Raw genomic sequence first — 18,471 nt, 5'->3', positions numbered from 1 at the left:
TAATAGCTAAATATATAAAAGGTGATAGCTTCTGTTTCTCCCTCTTGGTTTCTTGGGTTTGGGTTTGTTTTTTTTTTCTTTTTTTATTCCCCTCTTCTGTTTTTTTTTCCTGGTTTCCCCACAACTATCAGGTGGGAAACCCAAGCAACAGGAGCTTGGAGCTTTGCAGTTAGCCCTATGACCAGCCTGACAGCCCTCTGAAAGGCAGTGTGACAAGTCTGGCACAGCAAGCCAGAGCAGCTTCAACATCAGAAATTGTTACCTTAAAGCCCTTAAGCTTCAACAGTTTTTGAAATAACTTAATTTGGTGCCCACTTAGGTAATCTAACTCAAGTGTTTCTTACATATGTCTCACCTTTCTGTGTATAGTTAGAATTGCAGACCTATGCCAAAAGGAAGTGTTTTTAGGTCAGTGGAGAGGTAAAACAATAGCATGAATTTCATAATGACAGCTCTCCCCAATACACTGATACCATTGTGGCTTATTAGGGGGAGCTATTCCAGCAATTCACACTTAAAGAATATGGAATAAATCCAAGTGATTCTATTTTGATGTTGCTCAAGCGCAATGACATAAATTGGAAGAATGGCACAAACTGCAACACCAGATTATCCTCCAACGATCTTGTACAGTGGTGCAAAAGAAAACAAAATTTTCTGATTAGAATTTGTAGAAAATTGAAATTACATAAACAAAGGTCTTGCTCTGCATTTGAATTTCAAACAGATACTCCATTCAGAATTCCTTTTCCTTGTACGTTGAAAGCAGGGCACAGAATTAACTTAAGATTATGCCTCTTGAAGCCTACCATTTTCAACTGCTTAGCTTTTCTTAAGTCTTCTGATTTTTATCATGAACATTTAAAGCTACACCAAGAATAGTTTTAAACTGCTACCAGCTTACTAAACTAAACTGTGGAGTTACTGAAAAAACAAACTAGTGTGCTACGTAAGTAATCTTTCAGTTTATTCTCCATGTTTTAGTTTAAAAATAAAAATCCCAGCTTGCGTAAACCCTCAACAGGCACGTCAGAGCTTGAAAACACAAACCAAGACAACCCACTGTCTTGGGCTGTGACCTGGTAGAGTACAGCAATACACTAAATTATTCAGATCCTTGGAATAGTGTCTCACAGTCTGCATTCCCGTTGGGAGTGTTACTGACAAGTAAAACAACTTTCTCCAACACACAAGTCAGGTCATGTAGCCAACGCTTCTGGAACATTCTTCTTACAACTTTAGAACACCACTCAGTCAAACCCTCTGTAAACTAAATAACAAAGATGTATAACTCCTAACATTTAAAAAAAAAATAATAGCATAGGACATGCACAAAATTCTAAGGACTACTCCTCTTTTGTAGAGAAATTCTGTGCATTACAGAAGAAGATAATGCTACATATTAAATACTTTGCAGCTACCCAGAACTAGCATTTAAGGGAGTGGGAGGCCTACACTTAGGCAAAGGATGGATCCCTCTGCCATCCCACATCAGGTCACCTGCACAGCCACTGAGGGCTGTGCACTGAGCCCCAACACAATCCTCTGTCTCCAGCACCAGCTCTGTTCTAGTGATGAAATATTATCATGTCTAAGATGGGATAAAGTGTGACAGTACAATTAATTTAAACATGCAGATAAGCACAGCAGTCTAGGAAAATGACTGAGAAAGGAAAGGTGTAAACAGGAAAAGATACATTCCTTAAAGATCAAGCAGAATTACCCAAATAGGATTTCATTCCAGAAAACAGGTCTAGAGACCAGAATTTTAGCTGTTACTTTCTCCAGAGATTAGTACAGTCAGAAACACTGCACCTATTATTACTGTGCTTAATCACGTCTCTATACTCCATCAGATGGGAGCCTGGCATTTCACCAGTCTCCAGAACAGAGCCTTGAAATACCTTTACAGCTTTTCAGCTCAATGTTCATTAAGACCATATTGTGATTAAAAAAACCCCGAAACACCACCAAAACCACACCTTGAGAACTATTTAAGATGTGCTTCAAATTCAACTGATGCTTGTCTTTCTTAAGCCTGAACCACATGCTCTGTTTGACAGGACAGCAAGACACAACAGAAACATTTGTATCAGTCACTAGGAACCTCCTTTTTTCCCCAGATTTGGTTTTTTCACTCCCCGAAGATCCCGAACTAGATCTTTGTCATGCCAAATTCTTGCTACATGTCACCAGATTGCAGCTGTATAGGGTTCCTACTTGACTGAATACAAGAGGAGGAAACAATCTTAAAGACAAAGCAATACTCTGTCTTTTACATTTTTATTTCAATAAAGTGTTTAAGGCATTTGGAAACTTGCTTTTCAGAACCGAAGGAAAATGATACCCATATAATAGGAATCAGTATGGAACACCATCTACCCCCTGTGATCATAGTTATATTAAGCCTCAAGGAATATAATTTTATATTAGGACTGTGGGTAGGTACATATGCAGAAGTCAAAAGACATTTATTTTCTAGACATTTTATAATTTCAGTAGACTAGGCCAGCAAGGGCCAAGAGAAGGGAAATGATAACAGTCTTGTGTACAACTGAGGAAATGACTGGACAGGCAAATTATTTGCCTGTATGTCATACAAAAGTTTCAACAAAGCCTCAGATCCTCCTAAATCCAGTCTACTTTTTTAAATGCATGGTCAGCTGCCTCTCCCTCATTCTCTTTCCTTTTGAGACACTCTACCAAAATGGGACACAGGAATCAAATGACAAAAACAGACTTTCTGACATCAGATTACAAAAGAAAAGTGTTAACGCTCCCAAACTGGTACTGAAACAGCAGCAGGAAGAACCTATGGCATTTTATCACTAGAAATTACACACAGGTTTCTTCCTTATTTCCACTAAGTATCCTTGTCTAGACAGTGATGAGACAATGTGAACGTCATCCTAGCATTTGTAAGAAATGGACAGCCCATTTTCACACACTCACTTCCTTCAAGTTGCAAGGCAAACCATGATGAATTACTTCTACATCTGACACAATACTGGAGGACTTGCTCCCAACACAATAAAATTAAGTGTAAAATGCTTGAGGGGTAGGGAGGGGGAAAAAATAGAATACTTGAGGCTTTTTAAAGCCATATATCTTAACACTTTTGAGATTCTTAATCCCACGGCACTTTTGTATTAAACTTGGTGGAAACTATATACATGAACACAGTATTATACTGCTTTTCTGAATTCCATGTAACTACGCAAAATAAGGTAATGCAGCTAAGTGACAGTCCATGCATTACTTCATAGTAATGAACAGAATATGAGCCAATGAAATATGTCATCCTAACTTTCAATTAACAGTGAGCAAATTTTAACGTTTAAATAAATAAATAAATAATCAAACATTTAATTAAAGTCTTCCTGAACTAAGTCAGAATAGGTATCTTCAACATAAATACACCACAGAGCTGCCAATAGCTATAAAGGGAAAATATATTTTTAGGTGGTTTCTTGAGGGTTATGGTGAGTGCCGGCTGACAACTCTGAAAAGCAAGGGCAGTAGACCTAATACTTCCATGAATATTCTCAAAGGTAGTTCGAAATAAACAAAATTGTGAGCTAAAGCTTGAGTTAAATTCAGCCTTGCCCTGTGACCACTGACAGAAGAAATCATTATTACAAATGCAATACCTGTCCACATCAAGAGTAACTAGAAATCAATTTATTCATTAAATTTAAAATAATCTTACATTAGAAAAACCAGCCAAGGAAACATGGAGATGCAGCAAGAATCACTTTTCCTCCTCCCCTCAGTTAATCTCACAAATCCTCAGTACATGAAACTGGAGTTCTGAATGAAGCTCCTTCATAATTTTTTTCTCCATGATTGCTGAACTCTTTGAAAAGCTGTAAACTCTAGAACACTGTTGAACAGTACTAAACTTAATGATTCTTATTGTAGGGCGGTTATTCTTTACAGGCTGCCTAATCCATGTGCTAGGCATGTAGTGGTACTTACTGGTCTGCTCAATGGATATGCACCCTGCATCTTATCTAATGGTCATCCCTGACCAGAAAGTGGGGTATGAGAGAAGGGAGACATGGCACACTTCCATAGGAAGGACTACAAGTCTCAGAAACTTGGGATCGAGGACACGAAGCACAGTGTGCAGCGCAGCTGCCCAACAGGCAACAGAAACTATGACCAATCTATGAGGAGACTCCAACAGCACTGAGGACCAAAGCAAAATGTTTCATGTTTTATTACCCTGTCTTTTCAAGTGGACTAATGAGTGTGTAAGGAAGTTTATACAGACTGTACAGAGTGGCTGAAACGAGTATCACTATACGAAAATATGAGCCATGAACACTTCTCTGAATACCGCTAGATGAATAAGCTTCACACTGTAGCTTCCAAATTTCCACTTCAAAGACTGCACAAGTCAGTCATTTCAAACACATTATACTCTTGCAAACACTTCAAAAAACATACCTTCTTCCTCATATCAGAAAAGAAATGATTTATGTTATCCACATAAATTTGTACACTTCTGAATCTTATTCCACCTAGGATCCCACAGAGAGCAAAACATATTAAAAATCCCACAAGAAAATAACGCTTCTGACCTAAAACAAATGAGGAACCAGAGTGACACAAACAAAACTGAAAAAGAATTGTTGAAATAAAGCCTAACTGTGACTAACTTGGCTAATTCTTTGAAGTATCTGAGAACTGAATAGAGGATATACATTAAGACGACATTATTTTTAGAAAAGACTCCAACAAAAGCATCAGCTCTCCCCATTTGTCATATAAGTCCCCATCCACCAAAACCTGCAGGGAGAACTTCTGGACATCTCAGTGCCATATCATATTGCCTGTGTTTGGGAAAAATAGTATGTTTACTGCCAGCTAATTGGAAGGGTGGAAAGCAGCAGAGGTTACAAACAAGAGGAAAGGGGCTGTGGACCTCTGATTTGAAGATGGCAGATGAGAAATAAAGCAGAAATGAACAACAGGAAAACTGAGCTGCAGTAGGTTAAAAGCCACAGCAGGCAAGATGGAAACTACCACAGATAGTGGTGAGAGAGGAGAAAGAAATGACAACTCTTCAGAGGAAACGCATCAAGGCATGGATGCTTGGTTTGGGTTCCTACCTGAGGCACTGCCCAACTCAGCCTGCAGTGACCAGGACAGAGAAGTCCACATGGCACCTTTTTCCTGGCTTAGCACATAGCTGGAGCACATCCACTGTAATTTGAACTCTCCACTGTGAATGTGAAAGAGGTAGGCAGAAAATTACTGCTCTTCCCAGGCTCCATCTAAGTGCTAAAGGAGAAGACCAACTGACTACTGATTTTTCAACAGATTTGCTGCATAGAGTTTCCTACATCAGCTGTCTCAAAAGAAGAATTTTCTCGCCCACTCCAGAGCTCCTCATCTGAATCACATTGCCTGTAAACTACCAGTAACAGTAAAAAAGAATTTATTTTTAATAAGGAAAATAAAAAATGTGTAGGCCATAGTAGGTGTTAAATGGTCAAATTCTCAATCACAGTTTTAATACAAAAATGTTTTAAAAAGTCCCCAAGCCTTTAATTAAAAGGATAGAGAATGAAGAATTCTGAGCTAATTAGTTGATGATTCTTGTCAGCTGTTACTGTTAGAAAATTACCACACCCTAAGCACAATTCTACTATCTCATTCATATTGGTTATTGCATTTATACTTCCCAGAAATCCTCTTTCTTAATGTGCTTTGTCACAGACAAAGCTATACTTAGCAACTGAATGCCTGAGAAGGGCTGGGAACTATAAATACTCTGTTCCAGAAAATTACAGGTTCTATTCCCAGAATGTCATGCTAAACTAACATAACAATATCCACTAAATAAGATAATTTACAACACTCAAAAAATTACTTATCAAAGTCTCTTGCTTCCCTAGTTTACATAAGTGCAAAGAAACACTCCAAACTATACTGATTAACCACGAATTTCCAAACACATTTGTAGACAAGATATGACAACTAGCTGTGGTTTATTGTTCGGGTTTTTCCCCTTTGTTTTTTCTAAATACAGTAAGAGATTTATCTTTATACTGATTTTGCCTATTTGTGAAGCAATGTAGTTCTCTTTTGAGAAGATGAATACTCAGGAAGAGGACAGTGCTCACTTTCTGGGCGGCACGCACAGTCCGCTCTTTTTCTTTTTCCGCTGCTGCACATTGCTCCGCCTTCTGCGACGCTGATGAGCATACTTCAAAATCCGTGTGTCCCAAGTCCTGCAGATACTGGTAGAGTGGGGAATTCTGAAAACAGAGTTATAAAAAGAGAAATGAGAAAAAAAAACAACGTTAAAAATCCTTCCCCGTTTCCCACAAAACACAACTGTGAAGACAGCAACCACGCAACCAGCAATGAATGGACTGAGAAATGGAAAAAAAAAATTAGAAAAAGACTTCTACTCTCTCCAAGGACAGTACTAGCACTTCTGGCAGAGTACCACAGTTATTTAAAAAATCCCACAGCGTACAAACAAAAAAACCACCCTACTTCTTTAAGCTTCTGGCAAAACTACTAATTTACAAACAGTCCTAAATAAAACAGAAAAAGTATGAAATTATGATCACCAGAGAGTGGGTTTTTATGCATTTAGATATTTATCTATATAGACCTCTGAAAGTTCTTATTGTCATCTGCACCAGGTGTCTAGATGTACTTAACTCTTACTTTGCTGTTTACAAACACATATATGGTAGTGTGTAGGACAGACTTGATGGAAAGGATTTTTATGCTAACTGCAGTTCCACTCAGGACATGCAGGGACTTCATTTTTAAGAGAAACTCTCAGCAACCAGTCTTATATAGACTAGTTAGGGATTATTTTTGACGCCTGAAAAATTTTATCAACATCCCATGAGAGCATGTGAACACCAGTAAACTGCAGAAGAACACCAACATTTTAAGAGTTTAACACACTATTAATCAAAATACTGTGTACAAAAAGTAAAAGCTTTGCAGTAAATAATGCAGAGTTATGGAGGTCTACAGAAATAACCAAGAGAGCACCTACTACTAATTGTTACATCAATTATCATTAACTTGCTGGTGCAAGCTGGAAAGGTGGCCCAGCTACGCTGATCATGTACCAACATGGCCAAATCTCAAATACTGCTTGCCATTCAATAAAACTTGGAAGCAATCATTCATACCAGCTGAACAAATTAACTTTTTACCTCTAGGGATTTTTTTAACCCCATCACCAAAGTGCTATTTTAATCACTCTTACCTATTTAAAGCATGCAAATTCATACTTCTGCTCTGTTTGAGTTACAACAGATTCAGTGTCCAGTCATTACCTGAAACTCAAATATTCGTACCAACTCACAGATACGCACAATCCTGGCTCAACCACAATGACAATGATTGTGCAAAACACTAGGATAGGTTAATGACTCATTTCCTTGTCAGAATTTTTCCAGTGTGACGACACAATCCTATCTTTTTTCCAAGTACCCTTCCTCCAGGGTTGAGTACTTTTTCAAAATGCATCCAAAGCTAATTAAACAACGTGCTGTCCTGGACTGCCTGTTTGGCTCTAAGTAGAACATGCCACTTTACCAGAATTACTTAATTAAAATGGAAAGACTAAACAGTAATAGTAATAATAGACTAGAATACTTCTCCTATTTCAGACACTGTTAAATTCACCAAATAACTTCAGGGCCAAACTCAGAATATAAATGGATGTGCATAACCTTGTCTTACAACAGTTTTCATACAGAGCCAGGCTGTGCACTGCCAGCACAGCTCAGACAACCTGAACACCTCCGCGCGAGAACCATTAGGGTATCATGCAGGTTTCAGTCAGAACCAGCCAGAATTCTCCCCATCTGGATGAAAACACACACAAAAGAGTGCGTGAACAGAGAGTATTTTATTCAAAATCACAGTTTTAATGCTCGTTCCAGGCAGAACTTCAAGGAAATCACATCTAGTCTCTTGGCAAACCTGTCCATCATCTTGACCATACTTCGACCAGCAAGGCCAGCCATCATTTGACACATGACTATTCTTGTACTCTATTGGTACTCACCCACATACAGTTTGCAAAATAACCCAAATATACCATGGAGTTCTTCCACTAGTATCTCAGGGTGCCCCTTTCTTTGGGGCCCATGATGAGATAATTTTCTAAAAGCTAATCAAGAAAACCGGTCTACTGCTGTTAATGTTGGTTCTATTTACTCACAGAAATGGATGAAAAAAGGCAGAAAGAGAGACAAAGGCAGACAGAGACTGTCCATTGAAGACAGCAAGAATTAGCTAAAATCCTGAAAGCTACGTTTAGTAGGTGAAATATGGCACAGATGTAAGAATGTCCAATTCTTCCCTTTTACTGGGTATCTAGCAAAATCGCAACCTTCCATTTAACTGTAATTAATTGATTTTCTACTCTACAGAAATAGAAAAAATACCCCATCTCTCCAAATGTTAATGAAATTTCATCTCCGACCTAGGAAGAATAATTTTATGCATTCTCCTAATTAAGGTACATTACTAGTTTTACATAAATCCCTTCTGACTAACTTTTAGAAGGTTTTTACAGGGTCTCATAATGGGTAGATTTTCAATTTTTTATCACTGCTTGGAATTCAAAATCAGTTTTCTGACCATGGAGTTAGCAAATGAAAATTAATTAAAATTTAACTTGAATGGTTCATCACATATTCCTGTAAGTAGATAAGAGTTCTCCTCTTTCAGTTTCTGAGAAAGTACTGAGGCTACAAAATCCTCCTCTGATAGATTTCTGTGGCTCCACATGCTTTGTCTTTCCCTTTTTTTCTAAAAGATTAGGAGAACTTGCATATTGGAAAAATCTTGTATTCTTATAAACTTAAATGACTAAGAACTATGCTGTGACTCAAATCCCTTATGCTGTTAAGTAAAACCACCATTGTTCCCCTTTCTGAATCCATTAGAAGCAAGCAAGATGTGGGTAAAGAAAGCACTGAATAAGAAGTGGGTTGAGACCCTTGTGAAATTAGGTTATTAAGAATCTCAGCAAACTGATCATAAAATTCTTCCACTAAGAGTGAAGTCTCTTGTGTAGCACAGGCAGTTTTATATTTTGCTCAGAAAATTTGAAGATTACACTCCTCTTCTATTAGAAATATCACTGATGGCAGACGTACATTAGCCTATCCTAACATAAATCCACACTATTTATTTATTTATTGTATTTAATTTCCTAGATACTGCCTAACAAGGCTGTCACTTGCAAAGCTGTGTGGTCTGTGTATCTCATGGAGGATGTCTACACCAGTCTATAGATAATATCTCCCATGACATATGTAAGTAATGGCTAGAAAATCCAGTAAAGGTATTATTAGAAGTTGAAGGGTAGATTTTATGTATGTGAACACTCCCACAGAACTTCCAATATTATCAAGGAATGAGAAAGTTATTAACTAAGCAACTACAAAACTGCAATATGCTACCATTAAAATATCCTATTCTGTACACTATGTGTTTCAGTATAAGAGACGAAAGTATTATACTTAATGCTTACAAAGCATTTTTAATCCTTGCAAAGCTTTAAAAACAATTAAATCTCAAAATGTGTCTGACCCACAAGTTATAGCTCTGAATTTCTACCTTACATCTTTATCCAAACCTCTCACTCCTAAATGTCTTCTTTCTCATAGAAACAGATCATAGATATGCACATATTCTTGCATATGCACTTCTAACTGCGAAAAAAGTTCCCTGGTTTCAACTCATGTTGCATTCATCAGGCTCAGTTGTTTTCACCTGCAAATGCCATGATAATATTAAAATAAGATACTTCTTGGTTGGGGAAAATAGGAGGGCTCCGCCTTTCTTCCTCCTAATTTTCTTTGCCCAAAATTCATGCATTCCATTTTACAACAGTCCAACAATAAAAAGAAAAAAAGAGCACCATTGCTTTTACATTTTTGCATATGCTATAGATGCTACACTTTTAGTTTAAGAAATTCAGGACACACCAGAAAGTTTATCCTTGCAAGCAGTTAATAGGTTGTAATCTAAAAAAAATAAATCAATTACACTTCAGAAAAAGCTTTTATATTAGAATATAACGTAAACGGAGAGTAAGGTCATTTCAGTGTATGGCATTAAAAGAGAATTTAAGATATAAAATCTCATCTTCCTATTAATACAGCAACATCTATTTCTATGTACTTTTGAGTTTTTACTTTCAACCACTCTCGACTTAGATAATAACCAGACTCGTTAGTATTACTCCTGTTTGACAGTCAGCTTTGTTTGTTTCCAGTTGTGTCTGGCAGAATGACACGGTAATGAATAATGTACAAAGTACAGAAGGAAATTATTTTTAATATTTCAGCTTATGTTACCAGCCTACTACCAGTTACTGACAGGAAATATTATCTAAAGTAAGCGACGATACCAAGAAAAGGTTTTTCAGCAATATGCTGTATTATTTCTGAAGTCTCTTCTAAGTTTCTTCTTCTAAGTCACTTTTTGAGACCCCCTAGATACAATAGACAGGCATTACATTTACAGCCAAGGCATTTTTTTATTATACTAATTGTCCAAAACGAATGCAGGAAATGAAGGAGTTCCAAGACAGACAGAAATAAAAATGCCATTATTCTTTGGTGTAGTTCATACAGATTATACACAGAAAATCTTGCCAGTAAGTGAAGCAAGACAGTCAATACAGTTGATATATTAAGTAGGAAAACAGTTTTTTGAATGGACTCATAGCAGAAACCAAAAAAAAAAAAATCCACTTATCTTTTTATGACTTTTCTAATTCACTATAGTCAGTCTTATTGCAAGTCATTAAACTGTAACCATTTACAGTACAGCATAGGTTTATATAAGCTCCCATTACTAGAATCAAGAAAGAAAATCCTTTCCCCTTCATTCACAACTGCTTGGGCATATTTGTTTTGGATCCACACTACTAAAAATTATTTCGCTCACATACATATGTTTAATTAAAACTCTCCTTTTTTTTTTCACTGTTGAAAGTAGCTGAGTCTCATTCTAAATCCAAGATTAAAGAAGAGTCCACTAAATTAATTTTCTTCTGTAGCACCTTCCCAATGCTTATTTTAATGCCACTTGCCATACAGCACTGACTTGGGTTAGGAAAAACATCACTCAACCTGCAGGTTAAACAATGCATTCGCAACTCTAAGACTACTGTAAAAACAAAAAAATGTCAAACCTAAGGCAAACATTAATCAAACATAAATTATGTTGCCTACTACTATGAGATGGAAAGGCTGTTATGGTAGAGAATTCCCTAGCTTCAAAAAAGAGTTTACTTTTGACAGATGAATACTCAAATACTTACATCTATTACAGCCTTGCAAGCACAGATATCGCACTTTAATATGTGAGGCATTTTGTGTGTATTCTGCGAAAAACCTTTGCAATCACAAATCACATTAAGGCACTGCTAGCTTTCATAGTCTTCTTACAACAGCAGCTGAAAATCAAAGCCACACCCATATTATTTTTGCTGATGCATCATGAAGTAAATGACTCAGGATTTCTCCAATAGAGACAGAGGCTTCCTACATCCATGTTCTTTACTATGATAAAATTTACCACTTAGTAAACCCCTGCTCTAGTTTCCAACCCTAGCTAATGGAGCAGATTACCCTTGACAGTAATATTTAATGCCATCACACAAAAAAAGGAGGTTTAAAGATATCCTCTTAAAATATGGATATGTTATTCAAAGCTGAGGTTTCCAATATGTCAAAAACACTGTGGGAGCCTAAACTACCTCCAAAATAACTACACATTATGAAATATCAATTTAACTCCCCCCAAAATTAAACATTTCTACCAGAGTGACAGCAAAGGTTAAGATATGCTGAACAGGTGGTTAAACTCAGACCAAAATAAACAGTATTGAAGTTTCCCTGTCAAAACATATTTGAAAAAGTTGAGCTAACACTCACAGACAGTGCGAGCTTTGTCTCCTGGAAGAGCGTATTCCATTTTTCTCTTCGGTACTGCTCCCATGCACCCGACAGAACCTCACCCACCTCCCCGTTTCTTTCCGCTTGTCCCTCCAGGATGATCCGAGATGAGGGTGAGAAGCAGACGTCAGTGTAATCGCACCCGAGCCCCTCCACAGTGGCATTTTCCTCACAGCATCAGCGGATGCAGCTTGAAACTTCCCAGGATCATGCGATTTCTCCTGACTAATGTGGCTTTCTAACTGGGGGGAGGGAGATGGGGATGACAGATTGCTAAAGGCTTTTAAAAAGATGCCGCCCTAAAGAATTATTGCACATTGATCTTATATGCAGCCATTAATAAGACTTTCCAAGCAACAGTATTTAAAAGTCGTGGTCATATTCTCCTCGCTGGTAACCACCTCCTCCTGAGCACGGACTGACAAAGAGCCAGGCACTGACAGGGCTAATATTAGACAATGACTTCAAGGCAGCAAAGGAGTCATTTAGATTTCCTGTTCTGCTTTCACTGCCCCAGGAGTGCAGACCTTGGTTTCTCCAGCACTACTGTATCAGCTGATTTAGAAGTAGGCTCTGAGAACTACTTTAAAGCCATTAATCTATTACTGTTCCCAGATATTTTCTGAAGCACAATTTATATCTAGTTTTGCATGCACCCATGAGTCCTCAAGAGTTTGGGAAGTATATCTCTGTAGCACTATGTGACGTGGGAACACTCTTTCCTTTGCATTTTCAGCAGGTGGCTGTGCATTACTGCCATTGTGGAAAAGCATTAGAACAAAATATTAGGTACTGGACAAAGCACTGAAATTCACCAAGAGCTCAGGACTACTTACTCTTTCAAAAGTGGACCTGTGAATACAATTGAAAAGCTGAGCAGGTCTTTTCTGACAGAGACAAAACATACCCTAAAAACTGAAAGTAAAAGTGGTTAAAGTTACCTTCCCTGAAGGACAAGGTAACAAGTCACCTGACTCTGTACCTGCAGCTCTGGGTGGGAAGTTACTGATCACGCAGGTCATTGAACTACGCTGATGACACAGGGAGGCTGATTTGTTTTATATCAGTCACGAACAACTCACAGATTTTACCCTAACTAAATTAATGAAATTAATGCATTTGACTGGCAAAACTAGTAGAGTATTTCTGATACAACCTGTTTATCCATTATAAATGTGTTAATTCTTACTCCTAATGACAACACACTGTGTGCAAACATCTTTACTGAAGTGAAAAGCATCCAAGAAACAAAAGAGGTAGTCACATCATAAAGATTAAAAGAAAAGTATCCCAAGCAATTTTTTTATTCAAGTGTCTCAAGAAGTTGATTCATGACTTGAAGTTGTGAGAGCAGTCCTGCAGTATTAATCTTCCTGTAAACGACTCCAGAGTAACTGGTACAGTGGAGGATAAAAAAATAGACCTCAAAATTTGCTCTGGATCATCACATACTTTTGTCTTAAAACTTTCTATTAAGAACAGTCAAGGCAATCTGGGTTTACACACCATACAGCCCATATAATACTTTCATCTATCCCTTCAGATATGCAAAAATGCCTGATGAGTTGACCTGGCCTCTGCAACAATCAGACTGTTTTTCACAGTTTTAAGCTTGCAGTTTCTTTTATTTTCTCTCTGGTATCACCTGCCTCCCGGTCATGTGGTGAAAATGAGCAAAGCCTTTTCTTCCCTTCCTCTTAGAAAACTGCTGAGAAGCAAAATATCTAAAATAGTCCATGTGCCTCTACAGCACACTGCAATTTTTCAGCAAAGATATCTCCTCAGGCTGAATTTGCATGGTCAATTTAATCTGTCATTACCAGTGGGTGCAGCTGAAAGCTGCAGTACCATTTTAGAACACTGATGGTAATATTTATGTAGCCGAATGGTGAAATGGAACAAAGAACCGAACTGATTGTCAAAAAAAAAAAATAAAAAAAAAATCTTTTTTCTTATTATTTCTTAGCCAGGTTAGTTTATAGTCTAATCAGTCTTCTGAGCCATCTTACAGCATCACTCACAAATCCAGGTGCCAGCATAAGGAGGAGGATGAGAATAAGCCAGAAAAGAGGAGTGAAGCCTGAACCCCTTTTCTGGCAACAGCCCACACTTCAGGCAGCCAAGGCACAGTCTCAGAACCAGCTCACCAGAACAAGTTAACTGTGGTTTTGACAGAACTGTGTATTTAAAGCTGGCTTTATTTCATGCATACATATAAAATGAGAGTACTACATCTTCAATGTTTGGTAAGAAAAATCCTGCTGAGGGTGCAAATACTGACAATAACATTGAAAGTGTGTGAATATTCCTTTTTCAATTTCTTTTTTCTAATTTATGTTTGAGACATTATTTTTGACAAAACAACATTACAAGCCCGATGCTTGACAAAAATCACATTATTTTGCAAATCCTAATGTTTTCGGGTTTTTGAATGAAAGTAACTTAAAATTCTCATCACTACAAAAAGTTTCTGAGGTTAGGTTCCCTTTAGTTTTGTTTTATTTTTTAAACAAAATAATTTGTACAGCTAATTTATGTGAAGAAAGCATTTGTGAAAACACACGATTGAATGTTTTGATAAAAGCTGAACCCTTTTAAACACATGAGGATTTGAACATCTCAAATTAGTGATGCACCAGTATTCTAAGCAAAGAAATCCCATATTTTAGACATGTTTAACCATTGTAGGCATAGAGTGAACACACTGGCTAAGGGCTGTTCTGAATATAGTTGTATGATGCTGGGAACTGGTGGTGCCTCCTCGAATCTCTCTTTAAATCTTACAGAAATATGTGGATCAGAACATTCTATGCAGGCATCCTCCATGCCCCTCAGCACTGAGCAGCATCTGGGTTTGATGCCTAAATAAGCAGTGAGAGCTGTCTTTCTGAACCTGACATTTGAATACACTGTGATGTTGCTCAATACTTCACTTTTGTGCCATGTCCCTCCCAAGCAGACCCCACCATTCCTACCTCCACCCCACACTAGCCTGACCCAGTGCCATGTAGCCGCCAGCTCTGCTGGGCCTCGGTGCTTCCTTTCTCCCTTAGGATGGCATGCTCCCTGCAAACCACTTTCCCACTGCTTGCAGGACTCAGTTCTCACATTAGCTTCTTCCAGTACAGCAACAAGACAAAGAACACAGACCATGTCTCTTCAAACTCTGGAAAGGGTTTTCCTCCAGTGACAGGAATGCTGACTGCTTGAGCAAGGGCTGGCTGTGAAACGAGAACACCTGTTACACGTTCAAAATCTTTGTTCTGAGTTTGTGAATTCCAATTCTAGGTTCAGTGGAGCTGTGTTCAGTATTTTACAAAGACATAAACTGCTGAATTTGGACATGAGATTTCTGAACCTCTTTGTGTTCAACCCCAGCCTGGTTTCTTTTTAAATACAGATTAGTATAGATTCTGAGATTTGATGCAGACAGGTAAGACAAAGAAAGACTCATTTTGTTAGCTTGGTATTATTCTACCATCTGCACAAGAGAAAATTTGAAGTAGTGAAAGAACACATATAATTTATAATGTATTTTTCAGTCCAAGATTTCTAATGGGACAAGAAATAAATCCCAAATTTAAAAGTCTGGAGTCACAGTAATGATCAGATCCTCTAGATCTAGAATAAAAGATTAGATTCCACAGTGACACTCAGTCAGCCCTTTAATGGGACTATTCTTTAAAATATATTTCCACTAATACTGAAATAGTTAACAAATATCAATATTACGTAAATAATATGGACAGAACTGGTGGTAGGAATGGCACAAGACTCATGAATTAATTAAAACAATGTCTCAAGTAAGGAAAGATTTCTTTCCTAATTAAAATTTTTAAAAATTGAGATTTTATGCCAATGAAATTAATTCAGTACTACACTGTACACAATTCTACATGCACAGCTTTGTATTTCAAACACAGAGTAGGAAAAAGCTCTTAAAAATCTAAGGTGGTGGCAGTTTGATATCGTGGGTGTCAAAATCTTATTTTCTGTGTACTCTGATTAACTTTCTTCTGCAAACACAGAATTAAAATGGAAAACAACAAAAGTCAGCTCCAGTCCTTCCACCAGAACCATAGAGCTGGCAGAGCAAGGAAGACTTTCTGAGATTAGGTTCCAACAACAGTCTGGGTGAACCTGAGAGAGAACCTCAGGTTCTAAACCTCAGAACCTGGCTGAGAGAGCTGGGATTGTTTAGCCTGGGGAAACCTCAGGGCAGGTCTCATACTCAAAGAGATTGTGCAAAGAAAAGAGAAACAGGTGCTTTTCAATAGTGCTGTCCAGTGACAGGACCAGAGGCAATGGGCACAAACTGAAACACAGGAGGTTCCCTCTGAACATCAAGAAGCGTTTTTTTAGCGTGAGAGTGACTGAGCACTGACACAGGTTGCCCAGGGAGATTGTGAAATCTCCATGCTCAAAGACATTCAAAAGCCATATCGACATGGTCCTGGACAACAGGCTTTAGATGATCCTGCTTGAGCAGGGGGGTCAGACCAGATGACCTCCAGAGATCCCTCCCAACCTCAAACATTCTGTGATTCTGTGAGTATAGCTTGAATATCTATCCAAGTTTAAAAAACAAGCTTACACAAGCTCATTAAAATATAGGACAAATTAGCTGAAAGCAGAAATTGGGAGCTGAAAATGCAGTGTTTGGATCACCTTCATCCCAGCGTTTTGAAAGAACGGGCACAGGAGATGAAAGATTCAGCAGAAAGGATTTTTAATCAATCTATAAACTCAAAAGCAGAAAAAAGCAAACACAGTGTCTATATTTACAAGGAGAAAAAGCAATCAAGAATATGTCAGGTCCATGATTCTGATCAAAAGCCAGCAGGCTATTGAGAATAATTATTCTTTCCTGCAAAATTCAAACACAAAGGAGAAAACAAATGATCGTCAAAGAAGATATCATGTGGGTTCACCAGAAGTAGATTGTGCCAAACTCACTTGTCATCCTTCTTTGACAAGACACATGATTTTTAAAGATAAGGGGAATGCAGGAAGTTTAGATGGACATTTTATACTGTGCCATATGGGTATGGACTTTTGATACTGTGCCGTATCAGTTAAGATGAAAAGGGTGGGAAAGGAACCAAGTATGTTGACGGCAGAGATTACAGTGGTCTGTGCTGAATGAAAAGCTATAAGAACAGAAGGTTACTAACAGAGTTCCTAAAGAATGAGTCTCTGGTCAAAGCTTTTGAATTTTTAAAAGCTTTCATACTTGGTATAATTAAATTTATACCAAAAAGCAACCTACTGACATTTGCCAATAACACCAAGTAAGACCATATATGCAGAAAAGGATTGAGACATCGTACAAAAAGAAATGGATGACCTTAAGTGGGTACTGATAATAGCACGCAATTTAGCAACAGACAACAGCAAGACCTTACACAGAGGAACCAATAAAAACAAACTCTCCAATAATGTGGAGCTGTTGATAAAATCAAGGACACACGAGTGGTTAACCTATCTTATCGTAACTGAGTCAAACAGTATGAAGACTTGAAAATGTTGTTTGTAGGCAAGAAACAAAGTCTTCTCAGAAGCAAAGAGCAAAAATAGTAGTATAACAGGCCAGCAAGAATCCTGAATACCATGCTGCAAGCTCAGGTAAAGAAAGATGAACTGAATAGGTGTGTAAAACACCAAAAAAACCCAAACAAACAAAAAAGGAAGAACAGAGAAATCTGTTTTGTGACAGGAAGTTAAAATATATTGTTTTATATATATATATATATATATATATATATTTATACATATATATTGTTTTGTTGCCTAACAAAATCCTCAGCCAGAACAACTCTGCTTTCTATAAATACACAAGGAGAGGTAAATTCTTTCCCTGTACACAGCACTAGTGAGGCTGCATGTCAAATCCTGTGTTCTGTTTTGGGCCCTTCACTACAAGAAAGACATTGAGGTGCTGGAGCAAGTCCAGAGAAGGGACATGGAGCTGTTGAAGGGTCTGTAGCACAAGTCTGATGAGGAGCAGCTGAGGAAGATGGGGTTGTTTACCTGGACAAAAGGAGGTTCAGGGGAGACCTTATCACTCTCTACAATTACCTGAAAAGAGGTTGTAGCCAGGTGAGGGTTGGTCTCTTTTCCCAGGCAGCCAGTGACAGGTTAGTAGGAAATGGCCTCATGCTGCACCAGGGGAGGTTCATGTTGGATATCTGGAAGGACTTCTTTAGGGAAAGGGTTGTTAAGCATTGGAACGAGCTGCCCAGGGAGGTGGTGGAGTCACCATCCCTGGAGGTGTTCAAGAAAAGATTAGATGTGGCACTTAGTGACAAGGTGGTGATCAATCAAAAGCTGGACTTGATGATCTCAGAGGTCTTTTCCAATCTAAATGATTCTCTGATTCTGTAAATTCTAGAGCAATATAAGAACTATATAAAATAATGGAAATTATTAGCAGGAGCACAAGTAGGTATGAAGTGGCCATGAATAAATTTTCAGTCAGAAATCAGAAGGCAGTTAGATATGA

General features: G+C 37.9%; 1 protein-coding gene across 6 annotated transcripts in view; it reads right to left on the bottom strand.

Annotated features, from left to right (window-relative positions):
- VEZT (vezatin, adherens junctions transmembrane protein) overlaps window positions 1–18,471 on the bottom strand; it is a 65,557-nt gene that overhangs the window by 44,027 nt on the left and 3,059 nt on the right. For 5 of the 6 annotated variants that reach the window (XM_051784031.1, XM_051784032.1, XM_051784036.1 and 2 more), the window contains exon 2: window positions 6,135–6,269. In XM_051784031.1, coding sequence (XP_051639991.1) covers window positions 6,135–6,269 — 135 coding nt within the window. Of the gene's footprint in view, window positions 1–5,117; window positions 5,231–6,134; window positions 6,270–18,471 lie in introns of all 6 variants that reach the window. The other variant, XM_051784034.1, reaches the window with a different exon arrangement.

The sequence above is a fragment of the Manacus candei genome, unplaced genomic scaffold, assembly GCF_025592945.1.
Source record: "Manacus candei isolate 608988 ecotype Guabito, Panama unplaced genomic scaffold, ASM2559294v1 h1tg000018l, whole genome shotgun sequence".
NCBI lineage: Eukaryota > Metazoa > Chordata > Aves > Passeriformes > Pipridae > Manacus > Manacus candei.
This window is presented reverse-complemented; position numbering and strand designations above follow the sequence as displayed.